A 24,886-nucleotide genomic window follows, 5' to 3' on the forward strand; every position below is an offset into this window, starting at 1 on the left:
GATAGAACTGGAAGGCCCAGCCTGCCCTTCGAAGGTCAGGCCCAAATAAAGACATTGTATTGAACCAAGGTGGGTGGGGTTTCTAGCCATCAAGACACTCCTCCTTTCTGGGCCCTTGACCATCTCAGTGGACCATTCCCCTGGAGGTAGGCCTGGGCTCTCCTGGGAGCCCAGGAAAGCCTTCCCCTGCTCTGAGACCAGCCTTGTCACTCCCCAGCCTGTCTTAGGCCCTGTCCCATCTCTTCCTTGCTGGTGCCTGGTTCAGCTGTCTCCCAGCTCCCGCTTGGTATGGGGCTGCTTAGCAGGTGGTGGGCTTGCTGGGTAACCTCTGAGTCTGCCCCTTAGCCGCTTGGACAGGGGAAGGGGCAGGAAGTGTTCTCACTTCTGGAATTGAAAAGTTGCTCAGGCAGGCAGGGAGTCCCTGTGCCCAAGATCTCAGGAGCCCTGTCTCCTTATAAGCTGCTTCCCTCCCCCATGACAAGAGTTCCTCCTTTTTCAAGGTAGAGGGAGAGGAGGTTTGCTCATGATGCAGAGCCTGTGCGAGCAGGTTTATGCATGCATGCCTGTACTATCACTGAAGAACTTCTGTGCACAGGATCCTGGACCTTTCTGCCTAGAGGCCTGGAATGGTGGGGAGAAGGAGAGGCCACCAGTTATAGTGCAGCACAAGACCTGCTCCCTCTGGTGGGCATTTTGGGATCAGAGAGGAGGGGCTGCTTAGTGAGGAGCAACAGAGGCTTTCAGGAGGAGGGTTGAGCTGAGTCTTGAAGGATGGTTGAGTTTCCCAGGCAGAAATGACTCTGCAGTAGGGTTACGAGGACGTTCCAGGCAGAGGAAGTAGCCTACGCAAAGGGAGGAAGCATGGGAGGATGTGGCATGTTTGGGGAGCTGCAAATAGTTCTGTCTGGGGGTGTGGTGGGAGAGGAGGCTGGTAAGGCTGGCTGGCCAGAGCCCGGATTTGTCTCTCCCTCTGCCACTCACATGATTAGTGGGCGCCTGCCCACCTGGGTCTTGGCCCCTACTCAGGCCTAGGGATGCAGAAAAGGAGTGCTAGGTCAGTGTGTGGACAAATCCAGGCAGTGTGTGTGTGGGCCACCCTGAGACAGCCTTGCATGCTGGCCTCGGGAGTTTCATCATAGAGGTGAATTGGGATCCATTGAGAGGTTCTAAGCAGGATGATCACAGGTGTTCTGGTGCTTTTGGGGGACTGAGGAGGATGTGGAGCTGGAAGGTCCGTGAGGGCTGCTGAGGTGATCAAGACCCTGGGACCCAAACCCAGGCAGGCCAGGTGTTGGAGAAGAGATTATCAATTGACCTTCCATCCATTTTTCTGTTTAACCTGTATTGGATGTTTCTTTTGTATAGCATAGGTCACTAGGGTTAGTTAGGAACATGAAGATGGGCTTTGCTGCAGACACTGTCCCTTGGTCTGTCAGCAGGAGGCCTGCCAGAACCACCTGCCTTTCTGGCCATCCTCAAGTCTTGGGTGTGAATGGGGCAGTTGCACCATCTAGAGACAAGAGGTGGTACTGCAGTGCTCTCCAGCGCCTCTGGGTAGGATGGGAGGAGCGTGAGGTTGAGAGAAGTGACTGAGCTGCAAGGTTGACGTGATGTGGGTAAGAGTTTACAGCACAGTATTGGAGTCTGTGGGGGTTGCCATTGAGCCACCCTGAGAGGCTCTCCAAGAGGGTGTTTGGACCTGAAGGATGGGCAGGGAGGAGCTACATGTTCAGAGGTTTGGGTAGATGGGCATCCTGCGCCAATGATTACTTGTTTGGCCGGTGTCATAGCTACTAATAACTGACAAGTATGGAGCACTTGCTGGACCATGCTCAGTCCTCATGTGAAGTATCTTAAAATTCTGTAAGTTGATATCAAGGAACTGGGGCTTCGGGACACCAAGGGACTCATCCAGAGCACAGGACTCAAGATTCACACCCAGGACTGCCTCTCTCCAGAGTTGTGGTCCTGACCACTGCACCATATTTCCTGCCACGAAAGCTCTGAGTTATGCTTAATGACATAGGCTTCAAGGGGACCAGGGCTGCAGAGAGTGGGAGGTGACCCCCAGGGACTATACAGAGGTGGGATTCAGTGCCCAAGTTTCAGGCAAAGTGAGACTCCAAGGACAGGGCTGAATTGGCCAGACTAGAAAGACAGAGCAGGCCTGAGACACCCCTGGGGGATTGTTGACAGGACTTGGAAAGGGCTAATGGGAAGGCAGAGACGGGTAAAAATGACTTCACAGTACTGGGAAAGTAGACTGAGGAGAAGAGCAAGTGGAGATAGAAGGAGTTTAAATTTAGGGGTCAGTGGCCCCTGAATAGGGCCTTCAGATTGAGGAAAACCTGGGATGGAGAGCAAAAGGTCTGTGGTAAGTCTCTTGGATTTAGGAAGAGATACTCCTGGGGCTGGTACAGATTCATGTGGCAAGAGGTGAGACAAACTGGGACTCCTTGATACCAGAAGGAAAAGCAAGTGCTGGCCCTTTCAGGCCTGGAGTCAGGCCTAGGAAGTGTTAGAGACTCACATAGGAGCCCTTACCTGGGTGGGGTTTATGGGAGCCAGGGGAGGGAGGGGAGCAGGGTGAAGTGAAGTATAGGTACTAGGAGTCCAGGGAGACTTAGGGGGAACCAGCAGTCTCAGCCAAGAAGGGGCTTGGGAAGTGGGGCAGGGTTTAGGATAGGGTGTGGGTCGGAGAAGAGGTATTGAGGCAGGCTGGCCCTGCCTAAGAGCCTGGGGAAGAGGATCTCACACAGTTTGATCAGCAACCCAGAATTCAGTTCTGCTTCCTGACCAGCCCTTCTGTGGCCCCTCCACAGCAGGCAGGGGCCTGCCCTGTGCAATGGAGGGATGGAGAGTCCTGCAGCGGGTTTCAGCAGGAAATTGTCATCTCCATTATGGTGTCTGGGGCTGCGTGGCTTGTTGGAGCTAGTGGTTCTGCCAGGCCCAATCTGGCACAGAAGCCAGGAAACAGGAGGTCTGTGGGCCTCCTTCCTTTGCCCAACCCTGACACCCTGCTCTGCTTCCCCAGGTGCCCCCTGAGAAGTGCCGCTGTGCGGTGGGCAGCATTCTGAGTGAAGGTGAGGAGTCACCCTCCCCTGAGCTCATCCAACTCTATCAGAAATTTGGCTTCAAGGTGTTCTCTTTCCCGGCACCCAGCCATGTGGTGATGGCCACCTTCCCCTACACCACACCCCTGTCCATCTGGCTGGCTACCCGCCGTGTCCATCCTGCCCTGGACGCCTACATCAAGGTGAGACACAAGTCTGGTGTGTGTGTCAGGGGGCAGCCAGTCCTTTGAGTGAGTGCTGGGGAGACCTGCCTAGCCTGGGAGGAAAAGGCCGTTTTGGGAGGGCAGCACCTCGTGGAGCAGGTGCCTGTGGAGCTAGGAAGATGGGCAGAGGCTGCTGGCATTTCTTCCATACACCCGAGACCTCTTGGGCCCCAAGCATCTCCCAGGAGTATGGGTAGTTTGTTCAGAAACCCAGTCTTGTCATTTAAGCTCTGACTTGGAACAAAGACATCCTTAGTGCTCAGCCCCCACTCCAGACCCACCCTGTCCCTATCCTGCTGGGCCCTGCAGAGCAAGGGCCCGAGACAAACTTTCCCTGTTGTAAATTACTCCTCCTCTAAAACATTTTGTAAACTTGGGTGCTAGGGAAATGACCCCAATTTGGGCTTGGAAGTGATTGTTTATTCATCTGTTCAACTTGTATTTCTTGAGTGTCTGTGCTAGGTGCTATGCTGGATGTGGTGTGAGATATTGGTGCATGAAATAGGCATTTATAGTGAGGTGTGGAGGTAGGTAATAACGTCAAACAAAAACGGGATACATGCTAGGAAAGTACAGGGTGAGAAAAGGCGGGGAACCAAGTGCACAGAGTGGTCAGGGACAGCCTCTCGGAGGAGGTAACTTCTCAAGCAAAATCCTAGAAGAGCCCTTGGAGGGGCGGTAAGAATGTTCTAGGCAGAGCTAGGGTGAGGAGCATGGGTTTGATCTAAAGGCAGTGGGAAGTCACTGCAGAGTTCCAGCCAGGATCCGAGCTGCACCTGTGCAAGATGGGCTCTGCTGTAGTTGGGAAGGGTAGGGCTGGACCGTGGCTCATGGGGGCCGGGTGGAGGTGCTTTGAAGCTGTTATGAATCCTGTCGTGCATGGCGGCATCTTGGGCTGGGGCAGTAGCTGTAGAGATGCAGACAAGGGTGGAGACTGACAATTTGTTTTGGAGGTAGAACTGATGGATTTGTGGATGGTTGGATGATGGGAAGGGGAAGGAGTGGGAGGAGTCACAGGTTGCAGTCCCCTCTGGGCAGGGCAGGTGGGCGAGCGTGTAGTGGTGCTTTCTACTGAGGTATGCAGGGCGGAGGGAGGAACTGGTTTTGGGGGGCCAGCTCTGTGGGCTGTGTCAGGGGATCTGCCTGAGGGACATCTTAGTTGGGGTGTGGAGTCCACAGTGATGTGCGTAGTCTGGAGTTCAGAGAGGATTGGACTGGTGAATATGTTTGGTGACATGAGCCTATTGACAGTATTTGCCCTGGAGGATGGCTGAGGCAGCAAAGTGTATAGTGGGCATGGCCAGTGTGGCTGGGATCAGGGAACAGGAGAAAAAAGTTAGCAAGAATGTGAACTTGGCGGTTTTGGAAGAACCTGGTAGCTTGTTCTCCAGAGCAGCTTGGGAAAAGGGACAGGGCCTTGGTGATGGAAATGGGAGCTCAGACATGTCCTGGTTAAGTGTCTGGTATCAGGGCTTGGGAATGAATAAATGGGGCCCTGGGTCACCAGCTGTGGCAGGTGACAGGAAAAAGAAACAGGAGGGCTGCTGTGGTAGGGAAGAAGCATGTGGAGGATGGAGGAGGATTTCCTTTGTGAGCTGGAGGTTGGCAGCCAGAAGGGTGCTGGGCGTGGGGTCGGGCCGGAGGCTGAGGAGCAGGGCGAGGCAGGAGGTGGGGGAGCTGGCTGGTGTTGAGGGCAGGAAGAGAGACATCAGTGCCTAAGGCCTGCTCAGCATTTCACCCAAGGAAGGGCTGGTGTGTGGTGTCTCTGGTCCTGTCTGTGTCATCCTCAGCTTCAAGGGCCAGTCTGGAGGAGCACCCCAGGGAAGAGACTTTCTGGGTTCCAGACCTCAGAACAGGACATGTGGTGTGGTGGCGAGCAACTCAGCCACCACAGCCTTTTCTTGGCTTCAGGGGTTTATTTTTAGACACCTTTGTCCAAATTTCCTGGCCACTGACAGCTTCACAAGTTGCCTGGTTTTGACGTCACCTCTTTGATGAAAGCCCTTCCTCCTACCTCCTCCTCCCGTGGGAGCCCGTCAGCTGTGCTCTGGGCTTGATTTTCTTGGGGTTGGGGCTGCAGCAGGGGGTGTACCATCCTCTCTCCTGCCTGTGATGAGGAAGCCTGACAGGTGCGGGGCAATGCAAGGGGCTTCTCAGGGATGTCTGCGAGGCGTGCTGTGTGGGCTTGACCACCAGCTGGGAGAGTGAGACAGATGCCGGGCTGCCCTCAGTGGAGGCACGGCCCAGGTGCTCTGCTGGTTTTGGGGGTGAGGAACAAACCCAGGTGAAAGACGAGGAAAGGGCCAGTTCTCTTTGTTGGTCTCAGCCTGCAGTGGACAGGGGGTGGCCCTGTGCCTCTCTTGGCCTAGGTGACAGAGAGAAGAGAATGTAAGGCTCGCTCTCACACCTGCCCTCTTCCCCACTGCCCTGAGACCAGAGAAAAGAGGCTGCTAATGAGATTCTGAGCGCTTCTGACTCTCCCAACCCTGACAGCTGGCTGCCTTTAACTGTGCGTGCGTGCGTGTATGTACATGTTATGTACATGTGCGTGTGTCTTTTTTCTCCACCCCACTGGCTTTTCTCTGGATCTGAGGCTGGGTCTGCTGTGGAGTTGCTTCAAACGCAGTGACAGCAGCCCGTCGAGGGGTGAGGGAGGCAGTAGCCAAGAGGAGGGGAGGGAGGGCTTGGCAGGCTCACCTGCTTCCCCAGAGGCTGGGGCGAGGGGTGGAGGTGAATGATCTCAGCGTTTTGGATGAGGGAGGTGGAGAGCAGCTGCTGTTCCGGCAGTGGCAGATGTCTGAGCCTGGGACAGGATTGGTCTCATGGGACAGCAAGGTCCTGGGGGCTCTCTGTGAGGAACCCAAAGACAAGCATTTGTCAGGGCTCTTGTGGGGATTCTGGAAGGATGGCTGGATCCCAGCTTTGTGGTCTGTGTGGCAGCCCCTGGCTCTCTGGCCAGGCTTCCCCAGCTTGGCAGCCTGGCAAGCTATAGGGGCTGGAAGTCTGCCTTTCTCCACGTAAATCACTGGGGGCCCCAGGCCAGGCATTCTGGGACAGCATGTGTGTGAGGGGTCCCTGGGTTCTGTGTGACTATTTGTCTATGTGGAAGATGCCCCAGCTTTGTCAGGCCGCTCCACCAGGGTCCAAGGAGTTAGCCTCCAGGGCAAGAGGAGACCACTCCCTGAGCCCCAGGAAGGGGGTTCTTCTGGCAGCTGAAGGAGGGAACTGAGCTTCCTTGAAATTGCAAGGTCACAGAGGAGGTGGGGCCCAGATGTCAGCCCAGAACAATAGGCAAAGGCCTCAAAATTCACCACAAGGTGAGACCAGTCTTAATGAGAGGCCAGGGAAGGCTTGGGGCACGTGGAGCAGACCAGAGATGAGTGCGAGGCCTGGGGTCCCACGTGTGGGATTGTGTGTGAGGTCCCTGAGCTCGGTACTTGACTCATATCTGTCTGCAGTTGGCAAGGAGATCACTGAGAGTGTTAGACTGGCCAACCAAGACCCCCGTGCCTGACTTCCTTCCAACAGGATCTATGATCTTTTCCATAAACCCCCTTCCCCAGGGTCTCTGCTTTCCCCAGGTTTTCAAGGGAGGTCTCCTTGTGAAGTTTGGGCATCTCCTGAGTTTAGGGAGATACAGGGCATTGTCTGGGTGGAGGCTGGTTGGCTGGGTAAATGCAGGCAGGCCCTGGAGGTCAGATAGTGGCTCTTTCTCCATAGAATTGGAGATGTGTGGTAGGCAGAGCAGGTAGAGTGAGCCAGTGGGGGAACCTTGGTGGTAGAGTTCTGGGATAGCTGGGTTGATGGGGCTGTTCTACCAGGGACAGCTGTGAGCAGGGACCCCAGACCTTAGTTCTCAGACTGCTCTGGGGGCCAGAGCCTAGGGGCTGTGCTAAGGTGACCCCATGGCTGGCAGCCAGGGATAGGGGGCTGCACGCAGACCTTTACCTGCCTCAGCTGGAGTAGCTCTGCCTCTGGGTTTTACACATCAGATGACCTCCTGAGCTTTTGTTTGGAGGAGGATGTTTGAGACTTAACTGGTTTGAAAACCTCTGTCCTAAGAGGGGTACACCATTGGGCAGATGCCTCTTCCACCCCTGGCCAACTGCATGTCTGTTCTAGATCCTGAGGACGCCGTGGCAGTTACAGTGTGCGTGGAGCTGGGAGGTGCCAGGGCTCATCCCTTGTGCAGGCAGGGGCAGGAGGGGTTCCCAGAAGAGGCACTTTCTGGGAGAGCTGGAAGCTGGACCTGGAGGAAGCCCTGGGGAGTGTCACGGTGGAGATTTCCCTGGAGTGGATGTGACTGAATTCCCGAGTGGTGGGTGATAGGCTGGCAGTGTCAAGGGACAGCCAGCTGGAAACTAAGGAGCGGGGGCCTCAGCTGCCTCAGCAGGGTGCCTGCAGAAGTGGGTCATCCTGTTGAGCGTGAGCAGGGAGGAAGCTCCCAGCAGCATGGTCAGAGTCTGGGTCCTGCCCAGTGGCTCACAATCTCCTGTGTTTGTTTTCCCTCAGCCTGTCTGGGTGACTTTGAGGGAGTCAGTGATGGGGGTGGTTTGAGTCCACACTGAGGCCAAAACACCAGTAGGGAGCAGGATGGTCCTGGCAGTGGGAATCCAGGTAAGGAAGCCCCCATGGGATATGAAATTTGGGGTCGTCTCTTTCCCTGCCCATCACCTTTGCTGAGCTAATGTGGGAGAGTTCCCGAGCTTTATTTTTAATAAGGAAGGCCTTCCTGGTATCTCAGCTCAGTCACTTACTCTGCAGTTATTTACTGGGCCCTCCTTTGTGTGGCATTGTTTGGGGCATGGAGGAACCAGCTAGGAGGCAGGCATAGGGTCCTAATCAAAGCCAGCATCCCCATTGTTTTACCAGTAAGGACAGTGAGACCTAGGGAGGGGAGGTTACCCAAGGTCAAGAGTTGAAGCAGTGGCCAAGTCCAGACTGGATCCCTTGGGCAGAGAATCACTGATGGCTACATGCCTTTTGCCACTCTTCCCTGTCCATGATTGGGACTGGGCCCAAGAGGCTGAGGACTGTCATGAGCTTGGGATGCACTGGGAGTGGTACCCAGAGTGGGCCTGGGATGATAGCAGCACTGTGGCCTAACACCCACTTGACCCTCTGTCTCCAGCCCTGGTGGGCAGAGTCACGGGCTGAGGCTGTCGATTTGGGAGCCTGCTGGGGGAGCCAGAAACAAAGGGCAGGAAGAGCCTGGCTGCCCATTTGCCCAGCAGGGACTCATTAAGGGTTACCTTGGCAGCTGTTCTGGGCACAGGAAGCAGCTGCTGCAGGTGCCTTATTGGTCCTCATGTCCTTACCCTCAGTGAGGTGGAGATGGCTCCAGGGCCAGCTTACCTGCCACAGCTGCGACCTGCTAATTGGCCTGCCCCAGTTCAGGGAGGAGGGTGTGCTCAGTAGCACCAGGACCTGGGGCTGAATGATAAGCCCCCAGAACTCTTTCCTCCCACCATCTCTCCCAGCCACAGGGCTTAGCCTAGGGGGAGCGGGGTGGGGAGGGGAGAGATGGGTTCACTGGGAAAGGCAAAGCAACCTTTGGGGGTGGGGAAATTTGGGCTAAGCCTTGAAGGATGGGTAGTGTTCTCCAGTTAGGAAGGCAGGTCAGGCAGAGGCACTGACGTGGGCATGGCCTGTGTATCCACTGTGGCTGGAGTGCAGGGGAGGAGCAAGAATTTGGGCCCAAGAGATGAGGCTGGGTCCTGCAGGTTTTAGGGAGCCACGAATGGTGTGTGATCAGATGAATGGCAGCATCCAGGCTGGCTTTGGAACAGGACTTGAGCACTGGGGGATGGAGAGGAAGAGCCAGAGGCCACAGTCAAACTCTGAACGAGAGTAACAGAAGTTAGCAGAGAGTAGCAGTGACTCTCCATTCCCAGGTTTCCCCGGGCCAGGAGGAGGCCCCCACCCCAATTCCACAAACACACACCAAGGCTTGGCTTCCCTGACTCCCCTTAGGAAGTTGCCCCTGGATGTTGAGGTGTGGGGACCCACACAGGAGGCTAAGGCTCTCCCCTCTGCCGGCCTGGGGCCCTGAAACTTGTTCCTCAGCCTCTCAGGCTTCACCCCTCCCCACTCCCCTATCCCAGTAATGAAAGCACAAAGCCAGCCTTTGCTGGGGCGGGCGTGGGAGCCACCACTCTCGAAATACCAGCTCAGATATGGTAGCTTGGCAGCCCTGCAGGACCCTGGGGGCTGAGGCTTGTCTGGATGGTGCTGTGGGCTTGGGCCATCACCAATCCAGAGAGAGCCTTTTTCCCCAGGCAGATGGGCCTTACCAAGGAGGGATTCTTTTGCTCTTTTCCAGAGAGCTTGGGATTTCAGGAACAAGGAAGGAGGAGAGATTCCAAGGAGGGAGATCCCTCCAGAGCAGAACAACTCTGCCTTTTAGTGGAGCCCTCAGATTGGGAGAGGCTGTCTGTCTGGTTATGCAGACAGGAAACCTAAGGCTCCAGAGGGAAGGTCTTTCCTGAGCAGCAAGTGGAGGTACCAGTCAGAGATGAGAAATTCAGGGCCTTCTCCTCCTCCCCTACCTCTGTCTTTCTCCCCACCTCTCCATCCCCACTTGCCCAGCTGTCCTTCCCTCTGGCACTTCCTGATTCCTCTGGCTCCCAGGTGCTTGACTTCATGGCTCCATCTGCACCAAGCAGCCTTCCTGCTGCTGGATAATCAATCAGCAACATTTTCGTTGGCTTATAAGCTGAACTGGACTCAAGGTCCTTGACTGCACAGATGCTGCAGACAGCGGCAGGATCTCGGAGAGGGATGGGCTGTGGAGCCTGCCACGGCAGCAGCGTCGTCTGGGAGGCTGTGGCTCCCCTTCCAGATTTGGAAGGGAGAGTGTTAGGATCCCAGGTCTGAGCCCCCGAGCTCCCCGTGTGGGTACTCACCCCCACACTCCCCAGCCCTCTGCTCTTGCTCCACAAGGGCTCAGAAGGCCAGAGCAAGGCTGAGCTGGGGTTGAGTATTGGCCATCTGGACCCTGGGGAAAGGCTGGGCATGGCTGCAGATCAGGACCTGCCCGGCCCACCCAGGTATTAGGATGCTTAAGGGCCTGTGCCCCCTGTGCCTGCTTAGAGGGAACTACTCTCCCCTGCTTCTCAGAGCCCCAGCCCACCCTGGTCTCCACTGCTGCTGAGGCCCCCCATCTTGGGCTGCGCAGGAAGCCATGGCCTGGGTGAGCAGGAATATGAGCAGAGGTGTAAATTGCATGGCAAGCTGCCGGCTCTGAGGTGAAAATGAAAAGTCTTCAGGCAGCTGCGGCAGCAGGCACAGCAGGCTGGGGTGCCAGGCACAGTGCCCTGCTCTCCCTCACACCTTCCCCCTTCTGCAGTCTTCCCCAGACTCCCACCCAAGCCTTGCTTCTCTGCCATCCCCTCCCCTGCCATTTGGGGTGGGGGTGGGCTCCCAGTTCGGCCCTGGGCTAGACCTGACCCCAAGAGGGCCTTCATCTCTTTCTTCCATTATATCTTCTAACTGGCTGATTAGTGCACAGAAAAATGGGCTGTGCTTTTGTTAATTTTGTGAGCTTAATATTTTTCGTAGTTTCTCCATTGATTCTTTTTGGGTTTTTCAAGTGTACAATTGTCTTTAAGTAATGGAGGTTTTATTCATCTTTTCCAATTCCTTACTTATTTTAAGATCATCTATTCCAATCTCTTTATTTTACAGTTGGGGAGATTGAGACCCAGGGAGAAGCCACCCATTTGTCAATAGCTAGGCCAAGGCTCTGGGCTCCTGCCTGGAGCTCTTTCTGCCGCTTCCTTCCCGCTCTGTCCCGTCCCTGGCAACCCCATCTCATTCCTTTTCTCCTTTGCCTCTCATCTGCAGAGCTTTGGGCCGTCCTGCTCCAAGGGGGAAGGGTACTCACCATCCCTTCTGCAGGCTCTCCCTTGCTAGCTAGCACTGCAGCATCCCCAGAGCTGCCTCCTGCTGTCACTTCCTGCCCCACAGACAGGCTTAGGTTTTGGTCCAGAGGCTGTTGAAAGGCCCATTGGGTATGAGAGGGAGCCTGGGAGAGGGAAGTTGACGGAAGTTCCTGGGCAGAATAATAACAATGTGCCACATTCCAGCAGCAGCCCCCGCTGCACCTCCCCCATCACTTTGCACATTCGATGCAGACCAGCTGCCTAAGGGGCCTCCAGGGTCTGAGCCCCCACTTGCAGGGACTGCTATGTGCAGGCGGGTGCACGTCAGTGTCTGTGTAATTAAAAATGAGCATGCCTCACTTCACCCAGTGAAGAGATGCCATCACCTCGGGTGGGATGCAACAGCTGTTTGCTGGCTGTGTGGCTGCCCAGCTCTTCAGCCTGGCGTGGAGGGACAGGTAGGACTGGTCCACTCAGAGTGAACAGGAAGACCCAGGGCCCTTCACTTCAGTGAGACAGGAAGTAGAGGGCTTTGATGGGGTGGAGATTGATAGAGCAGACCTCATCCCTTTCTGGGCCTAGAGCTCATCTAGGAGATGCATGACCCAGACCTTGGCCTGCACCCATTGCCTTGTCCTTTTGGGGATTTGAGGCCATATAGCTCTGAGCAAACCCAGGCTCTGGGCAGCCTGGGAATGGGATCCACCCTGTCTCCCCCGCTGGACCTGACCTCTTCTGCACGCCACACTCTCCCCACCCCTAGCCCAGGCCAGGGCACAGGTTGATGGTTTGAGAGCAGAACGCCAAATGAGAGTAGTTCAAGTCCTCTCTCTTTCTTCCCTCCTCCCCTCTCCTAATTCAGTAAGAACTACCAGGGGAGGCACTGTGGGTCCTGTGGGGAAACCTTGGCTCGGCATATGCCAATCTGGTGCCTTTGCAGGACCCCTGAGCTTCACCCCACCCAGGACATGAGCTCAGCCTGAGGTGAGGAGGGAGTGTGTGGTGTGTTCCCAAGGTAGCTAGGGCAGTGGCACCATGGCAGCCTTTTGTGTGCTGTTCCTTCCCTTGTCTCCCGACACCCCTGTGGGGAGTGTGAGCACCTGGTGTTGGTGCAGGAGTGGTGTGAGGAGTGCTGGTGACTGAGGTCTCCTGGAAATCCCTGCATTATGGGTGGTGTCCCAAGTCCACCTATGGTTTCTGTTTATGGAAGCCCCAGGGGGGAGGGAATCCTTGGAGGTGTGTCTGAGGGACTGGAACTCTGGAATCCAGTTTCTAGCAGTTCCTAGTGGCACCTTGGCATGATTAGCTGACTTCTTCCTGTTAGGCGGAGAGGATTATAGACATTTGCATCTCTCCCACCTTGGAGCAGGGCTTTGTGATCCCCTTGAGTCTGCGTGTGGGAATGCGTTGCCCTGGTTTGTGGCCTCATCAGATAGCCCGTGGCTTCAGTGGCCAGAGCAGGTTCCCCTGTCCTGGTGATGCTTCCTCAAGCCTCTGGCTGTCTGGTCTGTGGGAGGGGTTGTGCCCAGGGCTGGGAAGACTCCAGGCCCATCCAGTCAGTCCTCTTTCCCCAGCAGTACCAGCCCAGTGTGACATTGGCCTGGTGTCCTTGGCAGTCAGTTCTCCAAGGGCTCCCTGAGGCTAGCTGACGGAGAGGCAGCTGGCCTTGCCTTACTTCGATGATTTTCCAATATTTACCAGGTCATCAACACGCTGCCCGGGCCACAGCTCCTGCTGTGCAGAGAGGACCTGAGAGCTGACCCATGGCTATCCTCTCTTCCCTCAGAGACTGCACCTGGCTGGGAGGGAAAGGGCTTGTTCTCTCTGCCTGATCACTTAGGGACAGGGCATATGGCTAGTCCTGCCCCCACCCTCCATCCCCAGCCCCCCACTGAACTCATTCTTGGTCAGTGGGCAGAACGTGGAGAGGGATCTCAAGGAGAGGCTACAGGGACAGTTATAAGCCCCTCCCCCATCTATGGGCCTGGGTTGGAAGTTTCTGCCTTTGCCTTCTTCCTGCCCCTTCTCTGCTCCTGAGTCTGAATTTTGACAGGATCAGGCATGTGTTAAAATGATTTGGGCTGAGCCGTCAATGAGATTTTAATTAGCTCCATGCCTGTCTCCAGTAGGGAGGGCCAGGGTCCCCCAGGTGGCTTGGGTAGGACTGGGCTGGGCTCGGGTATTAGACTGCCCCTCCAGGGGCCTGGGGACAGGCTTGGGCAGCTGGCATTCTCTGTGTGGGATGCTGTGATGAGGGAGGGCTGGGCAGGGAAGGAAGGGCTGGGTAGCCCCAGGCCAGTTTTCTCTCCTTCCTCTGTCTCCCCTGTTCCTCTGTTCTCCCGGATGGCTTTGAGATGAAGGCGACGGCGAGGATGGAGGATGCAGTTTCCATGGCAACAGGGCTGTCCACAGCCAGGCAACTTCAGAACCGGGCTCTCCGGAGGAGGCAGATGCACAGAGCAGCCACAGAGAGCTGCCTCCCGCCTGCCAGTGAGGGGGCTGGCAGAGCAGTTGGCAAGGGTGGCTGCTTGGTGCTACCCACCCTGATGCCTGCCCTCCAGGAGAGGGTGGAAAGGGCACTGTTCCCTCTTATCATCCCTGTTACTTCCAAAAGGAAAGCTAGGCAGGTGGCTTGAGTGTTGGCGAGGGTTGTCCCTGGAATTTCTGGGTGGGCACAGGCTCTGATTCCTGGAAGCATCCCCAAAAGCTGACTGTCTTCAGCCCTTGAGAGATGGGCCTCCGGGTAGCTGATCGCCTCTCAGCAGCTTCCTTTTGGACCCTTTGAATGCCCAGAGTATGGAATGCTGGTGAAGGCCATGCCCTGATTGGGTTTGGGGGCCCTTTCCCTCTAGCTATCAGGGAATGACCTGGACCTTCTTCAGGGAGCCTCCCTGACCCTGGCCTCGTGACCCAGTTCACTGAGTGGGGTTCAGGTTTGGCAGATGCTCGCCGCCAGGTGCTGGCAGTAGAGGGGCCCCAGAGCCTGGTAGCTACTCATTCCTGATGTCGTCTTCTTGTTCACCCTCCTCCTGAAGACCAGGGCTGGGGTGGGTGTGTGGGCAGGTGGAAAAGCAGAGGCAGCCATTGATGTGTTTGGAGATGGGAAGAGCTGGGGGCATGGCCTCATTAGATGACCAAAAGAGTACCCATGTTAGCAAAGAAGGCCAGACTCAAACTATTAAAAATAATGACTTTCCTTCACTGCCCCTGGAGGTGTCAGGGCTAGGGTGTCCCACTCTGTTCGAGCGCACAGAGTCTTAGGACGAAAGGCCTCGCCTGGGTCACCCATAGAGTCAGAGGCTGAGCTACAGCTAGGCCTTGGGCCAGGACATCCACCCCCATGTGGCCTCCAGCTGGCTGCTGAGGGCCCTGGCTGGATAAAATAAACCTTCCTTCCCTCTCTCTCCCGGGGGCTCATTTTTCTCTCTCTTCACTTGCTTCAACTGGAGGGGGGTTCCTCAGCCCTAAGCGTGGCCAGGCAGGCAGACAAGTGGAGTCCTGGAGTGGCTTCTCCCCAACAGGCAGTAAGTCTCTCATTACCACTAAGTGGAAGGCTCATTTCAGAGCTCATGGTGAGAGCCGGGCGGGTGCTATAAATAGCCGTGTTGTGAAGGTTGGCGGGTGAGCAGTGACAGGGCAGGGTCCTTGCGATCATCTTAGTGGATAATTGTGCTCCATTGCAGGAAGAGGGGCAGGCTCAAGAGCAAGATGCACTTGACCCCTGTTCTGGTTTGTCTCCCTGTCTCAGGGCAGCTCTGGCATGTGTCTGTGCCCCTTTCACATACACTGGGGGCTATGGAGCACTGGGTTCTGTGTTCACGCAGAAGGGAGTGGAGTGCCTGTCTACACATGGGGCCCTATAAGCTGGCACTTCAGCCCACTGGGGAGTTGGGCAGTGTCCAGTATTAGACCTACTTGTCTTGTCTGTTCCTCCAGCCTAGAGTCTGCCACCTCCCCCTCGGCTGAAACTCAGGACCCAGGTCTGAGAAGGGGTGGGAACCAATCACATCTGATAGTCTCGGAGGTTGGAATAGACCTGAACCAGCAGGGGAATGGGAGTAAGAGAGAGGTTTACGTGGCCTGGAGCTCCTATTCAGGGTTAGTCAGTAACATGTCTGCAAGGGCAGGGACTAGAGGCCTGAGAGTCAGGGGCACTGCCTCTCCTGATATTGGTGGGTCAGTCAGCATTGTCCAGGGCAGAGAGGAGGTCAGGGCCATGGGATCCTGAGATGGCAAGTCTGGCAGGTCAGACCTTGGCTTGGCTTGGGTGCCTGGGGCCAAAGACTGTGGGGTCCCTGTCCTAGGGTAGTCTGGGGTGCTAAGCTTTGTGGCTCTGTGAGACCAGTGCTTTCTGGAACAGCATTTTGGTCCCAGGATTAGTAGTGCCAGGCTCCTGGGTTCTTTTAGCACCTGTCCTAGGACTCCCAGGTCCTCAGACCACTGCCCCCTGGAGTATGAGGCCCTGCCCTTAGGATGCTGTGTGGGTGTCTTCGGGAGATTGGGGCAGGAAGTGGAGCCAGCCCCCTGGGAGGGAGTAAGCAATGGACTGCTCCTGGGGCCACTCAGGGACGTGTGGGTCAGAGGCCCTGTAGGGCTCATTCCGCCTTTCGCGCTCTCCCACAAGGAGCGGAAGTTGTGTGCCCACCCACGGCTGGAGATCTACCAGCAAGACCAGATCTATTTCATATGCCCACTGGCACGGCAGGGAGACTTCTATGTGCCTGAGGTGAAGGAGACAAAGCGGAAATTCCTGGGCCCTGCAGAGGCCAATGATGCCCAGGTGGACGGCACAGGTACGGGGCAGGGGTGTTGCGGGGGGAAGAGGGTGGGGCCTCCTCCCTGGCTGGGTGGCACTTGGGTGTCCAGGCGAAGCTTGACAGAGGTGGAAGAAGGGACCCATCTACCCACGTGCAGAGTTATCTGTCCTTAGACACGCAGATCCCTGTAGGTGTGGCTTCACACGTTACCCCTGGCAATGCAGATACAAAGACCCTGCCTGGATTCCCTTCAGATGCAGCAGGAGTACCCTTGGAAACACAGATCACAGACAGCTGGATGCTCATGGGAGGGGGCTGAGGCTGCTTAGGAAAGGCATCACTTGGGTGGGCTCGTCAGGAAGTGAGATTGGCTCTGGATATGGAAGGTAAGGAGAGGAACAAGGTGTCCCCCAGTATGGGGCCCCACCCCGAGCCAGCTGCTTTCTTCCTTCCAAAGAGGAACAGGGGGACTTCCCTGGTGGCCCAGTGGTTAAGAATCCACCTGCCAATACAGGGGACATGGGTTCGAGCCCTGGTCCGGGAAGATCCCACATGCCGCGGAACAGCTAAGCCCTTGCACCACAACTACTGAGCCTGTGCTCTAGAGCCCATGAGCCACATCTACTGAAGGCCATGTGCCTAGAGCCCATGCTCCGCAACAAGAGAAGCCACCGCAATGAGAAACCTGCGCACCACAATGAAGAGCAGACCCTGCTCGCCACAACTAGAAAAAGCCCACGTATAGCAGCTAAGACCCAATGCAACCAAGAATAAATAAATCAATGAATCAGTCAAAGAGGAACCAGAGAGCATGCAGAGGGGAGCCAGGAGATCAGCGCCCCGCCCCTTCCATCAGAGCCAGCCTTCCTACCCCAGGTCCAGGCCAGTAGGTTGCTTGCCTGCTCTCAGCCCACCCCCTTTCGTGACCTCTTATGACCCTGAGCTGTCCCCAGGGGCGAGGGGGCCTGCTGGTAACATCTCAAGTGGTCTTAGAGGGTCTAAGGCTTGGCCATGCTGGTGGAGCCTCATGTGACTCTGGAGGTCCATGACCTGTGGGAGTGGTACAGGGCAGGGAGGAGAGTGACTGTCCCTCTTCACCTCCTGCTTTAGGAGACTCCCTCTGTCCATCCAATCTTCAACAGCCAAGGTCACCCTGAGAGACATGTGTTGGCGGGGGCAGGGGGCGGGTACTGGGAGGCAGCCTTCACTCCCTAGGGGCCATGTCCAACACAGTTAACTTCATCTGCCACTTAATTACCTCCATGGGGCACTGCTTCCACCAGCCTGGTAGTGCCTGGCAGACACTCTTCAGTGCCCCTACAGTGGGCACAGGACATACGACAAGGTCAGCAGGCCAAGGCAGTCCCCAGGGCAGGAGGGGAGCACCTTGACCTTCTTTCAACCTCCCTTGGCTGCCTGCACCCCCTTTCTTTTCCCCCTCACCCAGCTCCCCTTTCAAACACCGCCTGCCAGGGTGTTGAAGGACTGCTTGGCACCCACTACAGCTGGCTGCAACCTAGCTCCCACGCCCCCAGCTCCTTGCCTACCCACCAGCCTGCCCACCCACTCCCTGGAGTGGGGGCTAGGGGTCTGCCCTCCTCTGATAGGGTCTGCCCTGGCACCTGGGGCGGACTCTGGGTGTCTGCCTGCCAGGTGCATGCCACTTGCGCAGCAGTGTGTGGTGGATGCCTGTCTGCCCAAGGCTTGGCCTGTCCCTGTCTGCCTCCCTGCTGTGGCCCCCGCTTGGGCTGGGAGGTGAAAGGGGGTGATTAGCTGCCTTGCGCCTGTTATTACATTGATGTATTATTTAGCTCCAGAGAGGCGATGAATATTTGATCTTCTTGCACTGACTGTGGGCAGTGGAGGAGGGAGGGACTGGGGTGAGGTGGCAGCTTCATTCTCTGCCTCAGCAGCCTTCGGGATTTAGGTGCTACCCTGCCTTGCCTGGCCTCTTCTGCCCTGGGACACAGACCCAGGACTCTGGACTTCCTCCTGTGCAGACCTTGATGGAGCTGGAGGGTTGCCAATTCCCTGCCTTGGACTCCTTTGCCAGAAGTGTCCACATGTGCCCAGGGGCTGTCCTCATCCCAGCATGCTGGTCCCTGACCTGAAGGGGCACCCCTGGGCTCCTTCCTCTGATCATTCCTAGCCTAGGAACTGGGAGAGGGAGGAAGCAGCTAGCTGGCAAGCAGACAGGTTCCCATACCTGGGTCCCAAGAGAGCCATTGGGTGGGTGGGCGGATTGAACTTAATGGGGCCAGGGAGAAATTATCCCCCTCCTTTGCTCCTTTCAGGCCTGCAGCCTCTGGGGCACCAATCATTATTTAAGGCAAGAAAGAGGAGCTGGAGCCCTGCCCCAGGGTCTGAGGGAACCACCCGTAATTCAGGGAGTAGTCCTGGCTCACTCTTGAATACCTCCACTCTGGGAGCCATGACTGAGGCCCCAGCAAGAAGAGGGCCCTGGGCCAGCAACCTGGCACTTACAGGGCTCATCTCACCTCTGTCAGTAGGTCCCAGATGTCATCTTGGGGCCAAGGAGGCTGAGGGAGCAGATCCCACCCCACCCCACCCCTCACCCTGGGCTCCAGCTGAGGTTCAGTGAAAGTTCCAGGCCAAGTCCCAAATGCCAAGCAGTCCCCAGCTGTGCTGGGCTCGGGGCTCAATCACCATGGAGACAGGATCTGAGGAAGCTGTGATGTTTGATAGCTGCCCCCTTCCCTCTCACACAGGAAGGGAGGCATATCCGCCTTCTCTCAGTCTGGATTCCTACGCACAGTAGGCCTGAGCTCTTTGCTCTTCCTTGCCACCCCCAACTGCTCTCAGTGCCTCTGACCTGAGGAGGTGAATTGAGGGGCTGCTTCTGAGCAGGGCAGATGAACCTGCCCTGGAGGACGTGTTGGGGTGGGAGAGCAGGCTGGGAGAGATCTCAGTGCTCTCCAGCCACTTGCAGAGTGCTCCCATGGTCCCTTCTGCTGCATTGTGGCTCAGGAGCCACTAGTGGTTGGGGATGGGTAAGGACTCCTCTGGGGTGACCCAGGCATAGGGGAAGAAAGTCCTTAAAATGCTTCGTCCCAACACCCTCCTCCCATGTAATTGGTCGAGGATTTCTCAGGACTTCTCCATCCCACTCCTGCCCCAGCCTCCTCCTCAAACTGGGGCTCAGTGTGGGCCAGAGGCAGGGATATGGCTGCCCCTTGGGGAGCCCTGCATGGGGGAGGGACACAGGAGAGCAGTCCTCCTGGTCCATTCTCCTGTCCTCAGGCCTTATGGGCAGTGTTCTGGCCTTGGAGAAACCTCTCTCCAAGCCTGAAATGGAGGGTGGAGGAGGGGACACTACTTAAGTCTCTTTGTCCTACCCTCAGCTCCTCAGGTTGGGGCTGAATGGTCCTTAATGGACTGTTGGGGGCTGGGGGGCAGCAGGCTTTGTGGGAGTGCAGGGAGCTGAGGCTAATTCAGGGTAGGGAGAGGAGTATACAGCAGGCTGTCCTCCCTCCCTCCCTCCCTGTTCTGTCCCTCTGCCCTGCCAGTGCAGCTCAAGTCAGGGCAGAGGGCAGCTAGAATGAGCCTCTTGAGCCAGGGGCAGCTTTATTATTCATGAGCACACTGTGTATGCTGAGTTGCTGGGCTGGTGGGAGAGCCTCAGTCCTCTCCCTGGAGGAGGGGGTGGGGACCCTAGCTAACCTGTGCTCCCTCTTCCTCCAGGAACTGACACGATGAGTGACACGAGTTCTGTAGGCCTGGAGGTGGGTCCTGGCAGCCGGGAGACTTCAGCTGCCACACTGTCCCCTGGGGTGAGCAGCCATGGCTGGGATGATGGTGACACCCGCAGTGAGCACAGCTACAGCGAGTCGGGTGCCAGCGGCTCCTCCTTTGAGGAGCTGGACCTGGAGGGCGAGGGACCCCTGGGGGAGCCAAGGGTCGGCCCTGAGGCTGAACCGCTGGGGGTTGCCAAGTGGCCCCGGGAGCCCAGTACCCCTGAGAAGGGCGAGGAGTAACCCGCAGCCTGCACCTTCCTGCTAAGGAACTGAGCAGTCTCTTCAGTCCTCTTCTTCCTCCACCTCCCGGGCTCAGGCTGGGGCCAGGGGTCTCAAGTGGACCTGACTTCTACTGCCCTGGGCCTCTGGCTAAGCCTTCTCCTCACTGACCTCTCAGCTCCCAGAGCCATAGGAGCCGGGACTGTTGCTGGCACCCAGCCCGCGGGGCTGGCACCCCTGTTACATCTTTTTTTCAGATTCACATTGGAGCTTCCAGGACCCAGAATAAAGCAAATGCTTTTCTTTGTTTCACCTGGATTTGTACTGTGCATTTGTTTGTTCCACCTTGGGGAACCCAGAGTGGGCAGAAGCACCCCCAACCTGAGGAGAGGAAGGAACTTGGCCAGGTACCCTGGGGTGGGGTGGGGTAGGGGGAATTGGAGACCTTTCAATCCCTGTTCTTTGGCTCCACTTGACAGCTGCCCCTCCACTGCAGCAGCTCCAGAGGCTCCCCCAGGCTGCTGGAGAGCAGGCAGATCAGGACAAGGGGTGTGAAAGCTGAGCATGGGGTGCCCTCTGGGGCTCAGGAGTGGGGAGCTCACAGCCTGCCTCAGTCTGCTTCCAAGGGATGCCTTTGTGTCTGGCTAGAGTGTGCCTGTGCTGACACTGTTCTCTGTCCAGCCGGTGAGGACATCCCCTCCGTGCCTGCCAGTGGCTGGGTATCTGTGTGTGTGCATGTGAACACACGCATGCCTTTGGTCTTTTATGTGTAACCATGGATGGGTTGGGTCATGGTGGTCCTGGGTGAGGCTGTGCCCAAGTGGGCATCAGGATGTGATTGTGGCTGGGCGTGGCTGTATTTGTGTGGATGGCTATGTGACTCTGTGCACGTGTTGCTGTGCTTAGTGTCTAACTTTGGTTGTATTATAGGGGGGTGAGGCTGGCTATCTGGGAGCATCACTTGGGGGGCTTTGTCCATATACGGCTGTCTGTGTGTAGTTATGTGTCTGTGTACAGCTGTGTTTGGCGGGGTGTGTTCGTGTGTAAAGCTGTGTGTTTTTCTGTGTCCATATGTAAAGTTATAGGTCTTTGCAGCTGTGTGTCCATGAGTATAGCTATATATGTGTGGACATGTTCACCTGTACAGCTACGTATATGTGTCTATGTGTACAGCTGTGTGTCCACATGTAGAGCTATGAATTACGGCTGTGTCTGTGTATACAGCTGTGTGTGCAGTTGTGTGTTTATGTGTACTGCTGTGTGTGTGGCTGTGTCCACATGTACAGCTCTGCATTTAAGGCTGGGTGTGTGTTTGTGTTTGCATAGCTGGGTGTGTAACTGCATGTCCATGTGCTGTGGCGGGACCGTGCAGCTCACTTGCTGCGGGCCATATAATGGCCCCTTGGGCTTGTGCTGTGTTTAAAGCCCCATGTCTTTTGTGAGGCTGCCTTGGTGAGTGGGCTGGGACTGCTGTGCAGCTCCTCTCACCTCAGAACCCTGCTACTGTCAGCCCCTCTGCTCCAGGGGCCCAACCCGTCACTCACCTACCCCAGGGAGCAGTTGCTCTGAGACAGCGGAGAGGGAGGGAACAGCAGGAGCTGGAAGACAGCATGTCTGTCTCTCCAGCCTTGTCTGACAGCTCTGAACCCTCATCCTGCTGCCACCTTGCCTCTCACATTAGCGCTGGAGTTTGTTGGGGTTTGATATCTTGGTCTGTTGTACTGCTGTGCTCTTGCCAGAGCAGTGGAGCGTCCAGTTTCTGTGTCCGGGGAAAATGCCTGTCCTTCCTTGGTGACAACCCCCTGCCCCCCAACGCCAAGCCCACATGTAGGTGTGTGTACCAGAGGGACCTGGGATTAGCATGTGCTCATTGGCATGCGTCTGAGCTAGGCTTACCTCTACTGACACCTGTGGAAGAAAGGGCAGCACCAGGGGAACGTGTAGAGATGCTGTGCCCCTTAGTACATGTTAGTGCGTGCCTTGTGGCTCTGGGGCTAAATCTGGGTGCAGCCCCCCTCTCCAAATCCCTCAGTACAGTGTGGCGATACAGATTATCCACCACCCCTACCCAGGGGTTTCCTTCCCCACTCTGCTGCAGGAGGGAAGAAGACCCAAGAACATCTTCTCAGAGCTGTCCTCCCTCTGCTCGGGCTCCAGCTCCCTCTCCCTCCTACGCAGCAGCCAGTTGCAGGAGCCTCTTCCCCAGCCCCCTCCCTCCCAGATCCCCCTGCCAGCCCCAGCCTGTCCCTCAGGGTTGACCCTGAGTCCCTGGTCCTGCAACCCCACCCCCCACCCCCCACCCCAGATTGGTATCTCTTTGCCATTAATGCCCTTTGCACATGAGAGTGGAGATTAGTGGAGGGGTGGGGGGGAGGTCAGGGCTGAATGTGTGTGGGGTGTAGTGGCCTTAAAGGTCATCTGCAGGAAGGAAGAGAATGTCCCATTCTCCTCTGATCCTCCTCCCCACCCCACCCCCACTCCATCTCTTCCTTCTAGTGACTCAGGCCCCAGCTCGCAAATGGGGCTGAAGACACATCCCCCCACCCCAGGCCTGGCATGTGGATGGAACTGCAGTTCATGGATACGGAGAATCAGTGTGAGGACAGGGACGCAGCAGGCTAAGCGCTCCACCTATCTCCTACGTGCCTCTTTACCTATCTCCCAGTGGACCCCACTACCCTAGGGCCAGCCCTCCCGCTCTCGCAGATGGGAACCCATAGCACTGTGCGCACCTCCCGGGACTCAGTGACCTTCCCAGCCCAGTGCCTTATGCCCGCTGCTCTCTGGGACGCAGTCTGACTTGGGGCGGAGGGGGCCAAGAGGCAACTGCTCCAGCACAGGGCGGGAGAGCCCGAGGATTCAGCACCACGCGGCGGACAGCGCCTGGCCGGTGCGCCTGAAGAGGGGAGCGTTGGAGGAGTCTGGGGGGAGGCGGAGGCTCGGTTGGGCGCGGGAGATCGGGAATGGGGAGGAATGGAGGAGGGGCTGAGGGCGGGCCGGGGCCGGGGCCGGGGGCGGGGCGGGCCGCGATTGAAAGCTGCAGGTTGAGCGGGCGGGCGGAGAGCGCAGAGCTGCCGAGCCAGCCAGCGAGCGAGCGAGCGCGCTAGCGGGAGCTGGAACCCCGCGCCCCGGGCTCCTCTCCGTTTTTCTCCGCGCCAGAGCCGGGCGCGCAAGGTAGGGTAAGCCTGGTGGTGCTGCGGCCGCCACCGACCTTATCGATCTTGACCCCACGTCCTGGGGTCCCACGGGCCCTCGAGTTCTGGGGCTCCTGGGGCTGAGACTGGCCAGGGCGTCCAGACAACGCTTGCCAGGAGCTCCGGGAAGCGGGAAGACAGCCCTAGACGTCCCGCCTTTCTTCCCCAAAGAACGCACGCCCTGCATCTCGATCCCTCGTTCTTCCTGCCCCTCCGTCCTTTGGTCAGTCTTTCTGTCTGTGCCTCTGTCTTTGTCTCAGCCTCTCAGGCTCCATCGCTCCCTCCCTGAATTTTGTGGCCCAGGCCCCCAGGCTGCCCCCTTCTAGGGTTCTCTCTCCCTTCAGGGTTCTGTCCCTTGTTGGAGCTTTGGTCCCAGCCACCCCTGTGGGAGGATCGTGGTCTTGACCAGTTTGGGCCTCAGCCCCCATCTGGGTCCGTGTCCCCATCTGTGTTGGTCTTCATGCTTACCTCTCTCTCCTGTTTGCCTGCTTGAGCTGCTTCTTTCTGGGTATGCACAGGATCGCAGTTCTCCTGGCCTAGCCCCAGTGGCAGATTAACCCTGGGGAGCTGAGGGGGCGAAATGAAGAGCCCCAGTCTCTGTGGCCAGGATATGGGGTCCTTCAACTAGTTCTGCCCTTCTTCAGGCTCAGTTTCCCTCTGCTAGCCTTCCCAAGCCTGTGTGATTGTGAGAGCCTGTGTGGGATGGGTGTCTGGGAGGGCAGCTGGGGCACAAATACAGGGTTCAGAGTGGAAGAGGGAGGCAGGGTCTCTGAGGGCCAGGGCCAGGATGGACAGGGCCCTGAGACCAAGGCTGGGGAGACTGGAGATGGTGACTTTCTTTGCTTCGTTCGGAGCTGAAGAGAAAACGAAAGCAAAAAGTCTCAAACGGCAGTCTACATAGTGCTAGGGTGTCCAAAATCTCACCTTGAGCCCTGTTTTGAGACTTTGACCAGATGGACTGCCCCCCCCGACCCCTGACACACACATACACTCACATCTACTTTCCCTGTTGACTTTAGGACCTGTGGTCAATTCGGTGTCCCTCCCTAGGGCCAGCCTCTCTACCTTGCTATCTAACTTCCAAAGCCTAGAGTCTCTATTACTTCCCCAGTCGGGGCGTTGGGGATGGCTTTTTAAGAAAGAGAGGCTGGGAACCTTGGGTGCTCACCTGGGCTTCAGTTTCCTTAGAGGTTGGAGACTAACTACCCTTTAGAGACTCTTCCTTCCCTCTTCCCTGGTGGGTTCTCAGCCAGCAATGGCTCCTCTCTGGAAATCCAAGGCTCAGGATAGGGACTGGACTCCCAAGTTTGTAACTGTGACCTTCTGCTGCAAAGCTGTTGACTTTGGGGTCCTGGGAGGTTTCTGCAGGGTGTTGGACATTCTTCTGGGTCTTCTGTTTTCTGTTTGGGCCTCTACTCTCTGTAATCCTCCATCTCTGCTAAATTTGGGATGGGCACAGAGCCCATCTCCAGCCCCAGATTTGGGCAGGGCTGAGAGACAAGCCAAAGGGGTGTCCCAGGAGTTTCTCATCCTAGTTAAGGGCACCACCTCCCCCTGGCTCCTCAGTCCCTGGGAAAGGAGTTTGGGGGAGGCAGAGTCAGAAGGGGTAGCCACTCTCAGGTTCCACTGTTCCCTACCTGTTTGTCTGTCTGTCTGTCTGTCTCTCTCTCTCTCTCTCTGCAGGAGCTGGGTCCCTCCTCATCCTTTTCCTGTCTGTACTTTCCTGGTCTATTTACACCTCTCTTTGCCTTTGCTGCTTCTGCCCTCACCCCCTGGAGGCCCAGGTCTGCTGGACCCATCC

The 24,886-nt window shown here is 56.9% G+C and overlaps 1 protein-coding gene across 4 annotated transcripts in view; it reads left to right on the plus strand.

The window, feature by feature from the left end:
• Positions 1-20,203, plus strand: part of TEX264 (testis expressed 264, ER-phagy receptor) — a 29,382-nt gene extending 9,179 nt beyond the window's left edge. For 3 of the 4 annotated variants that reach the window (XM_060109913.1, XM_060109911.1, XM_060109910.1), the window contains 3 exons: positions 3,035-3,256; positions 15,785-15,953; positions 19,620-20,203. In XM_060109913.1, the coding sequence (XP_059965896.1) occupies positions 3,173-3,256; positions 15,785-15,953; positions 19,620-19,912 (546 nt within the window). In that variant the 5' untranslated portion in view covers positions 3,035-3,172 and the 3' untranslated portion in view covers positions 19,913-20,203. The remainder of the gene's footprint in view (positions 1-3,034; positions 3,257-15,784; positions 15,954-19,619) is intronic. The other variant, XM_060109912.1, reaches the window with a different exon arrangement.
• The last annotated feature ends 4,683 nt before the right edge of the window (positions 20,204-24,886 follow it).

This window comes from Mesoplodon densirostris, chromosome 10 (assembly GCF_025265405.1).
Source record: "Mesoplodon densirostris isolate mMesDen1 chromosome 10, mMesDen1 primary haplotype, whole genome shotgun sequence".
Taxonomy (NCBI): domain Eukaryota; kingdom Metazoa; phylum Chordata; class Mammalia; order Artiodactyla; family Ziphiidae; genus Mesoplodon; species Mesoplodon densirostris.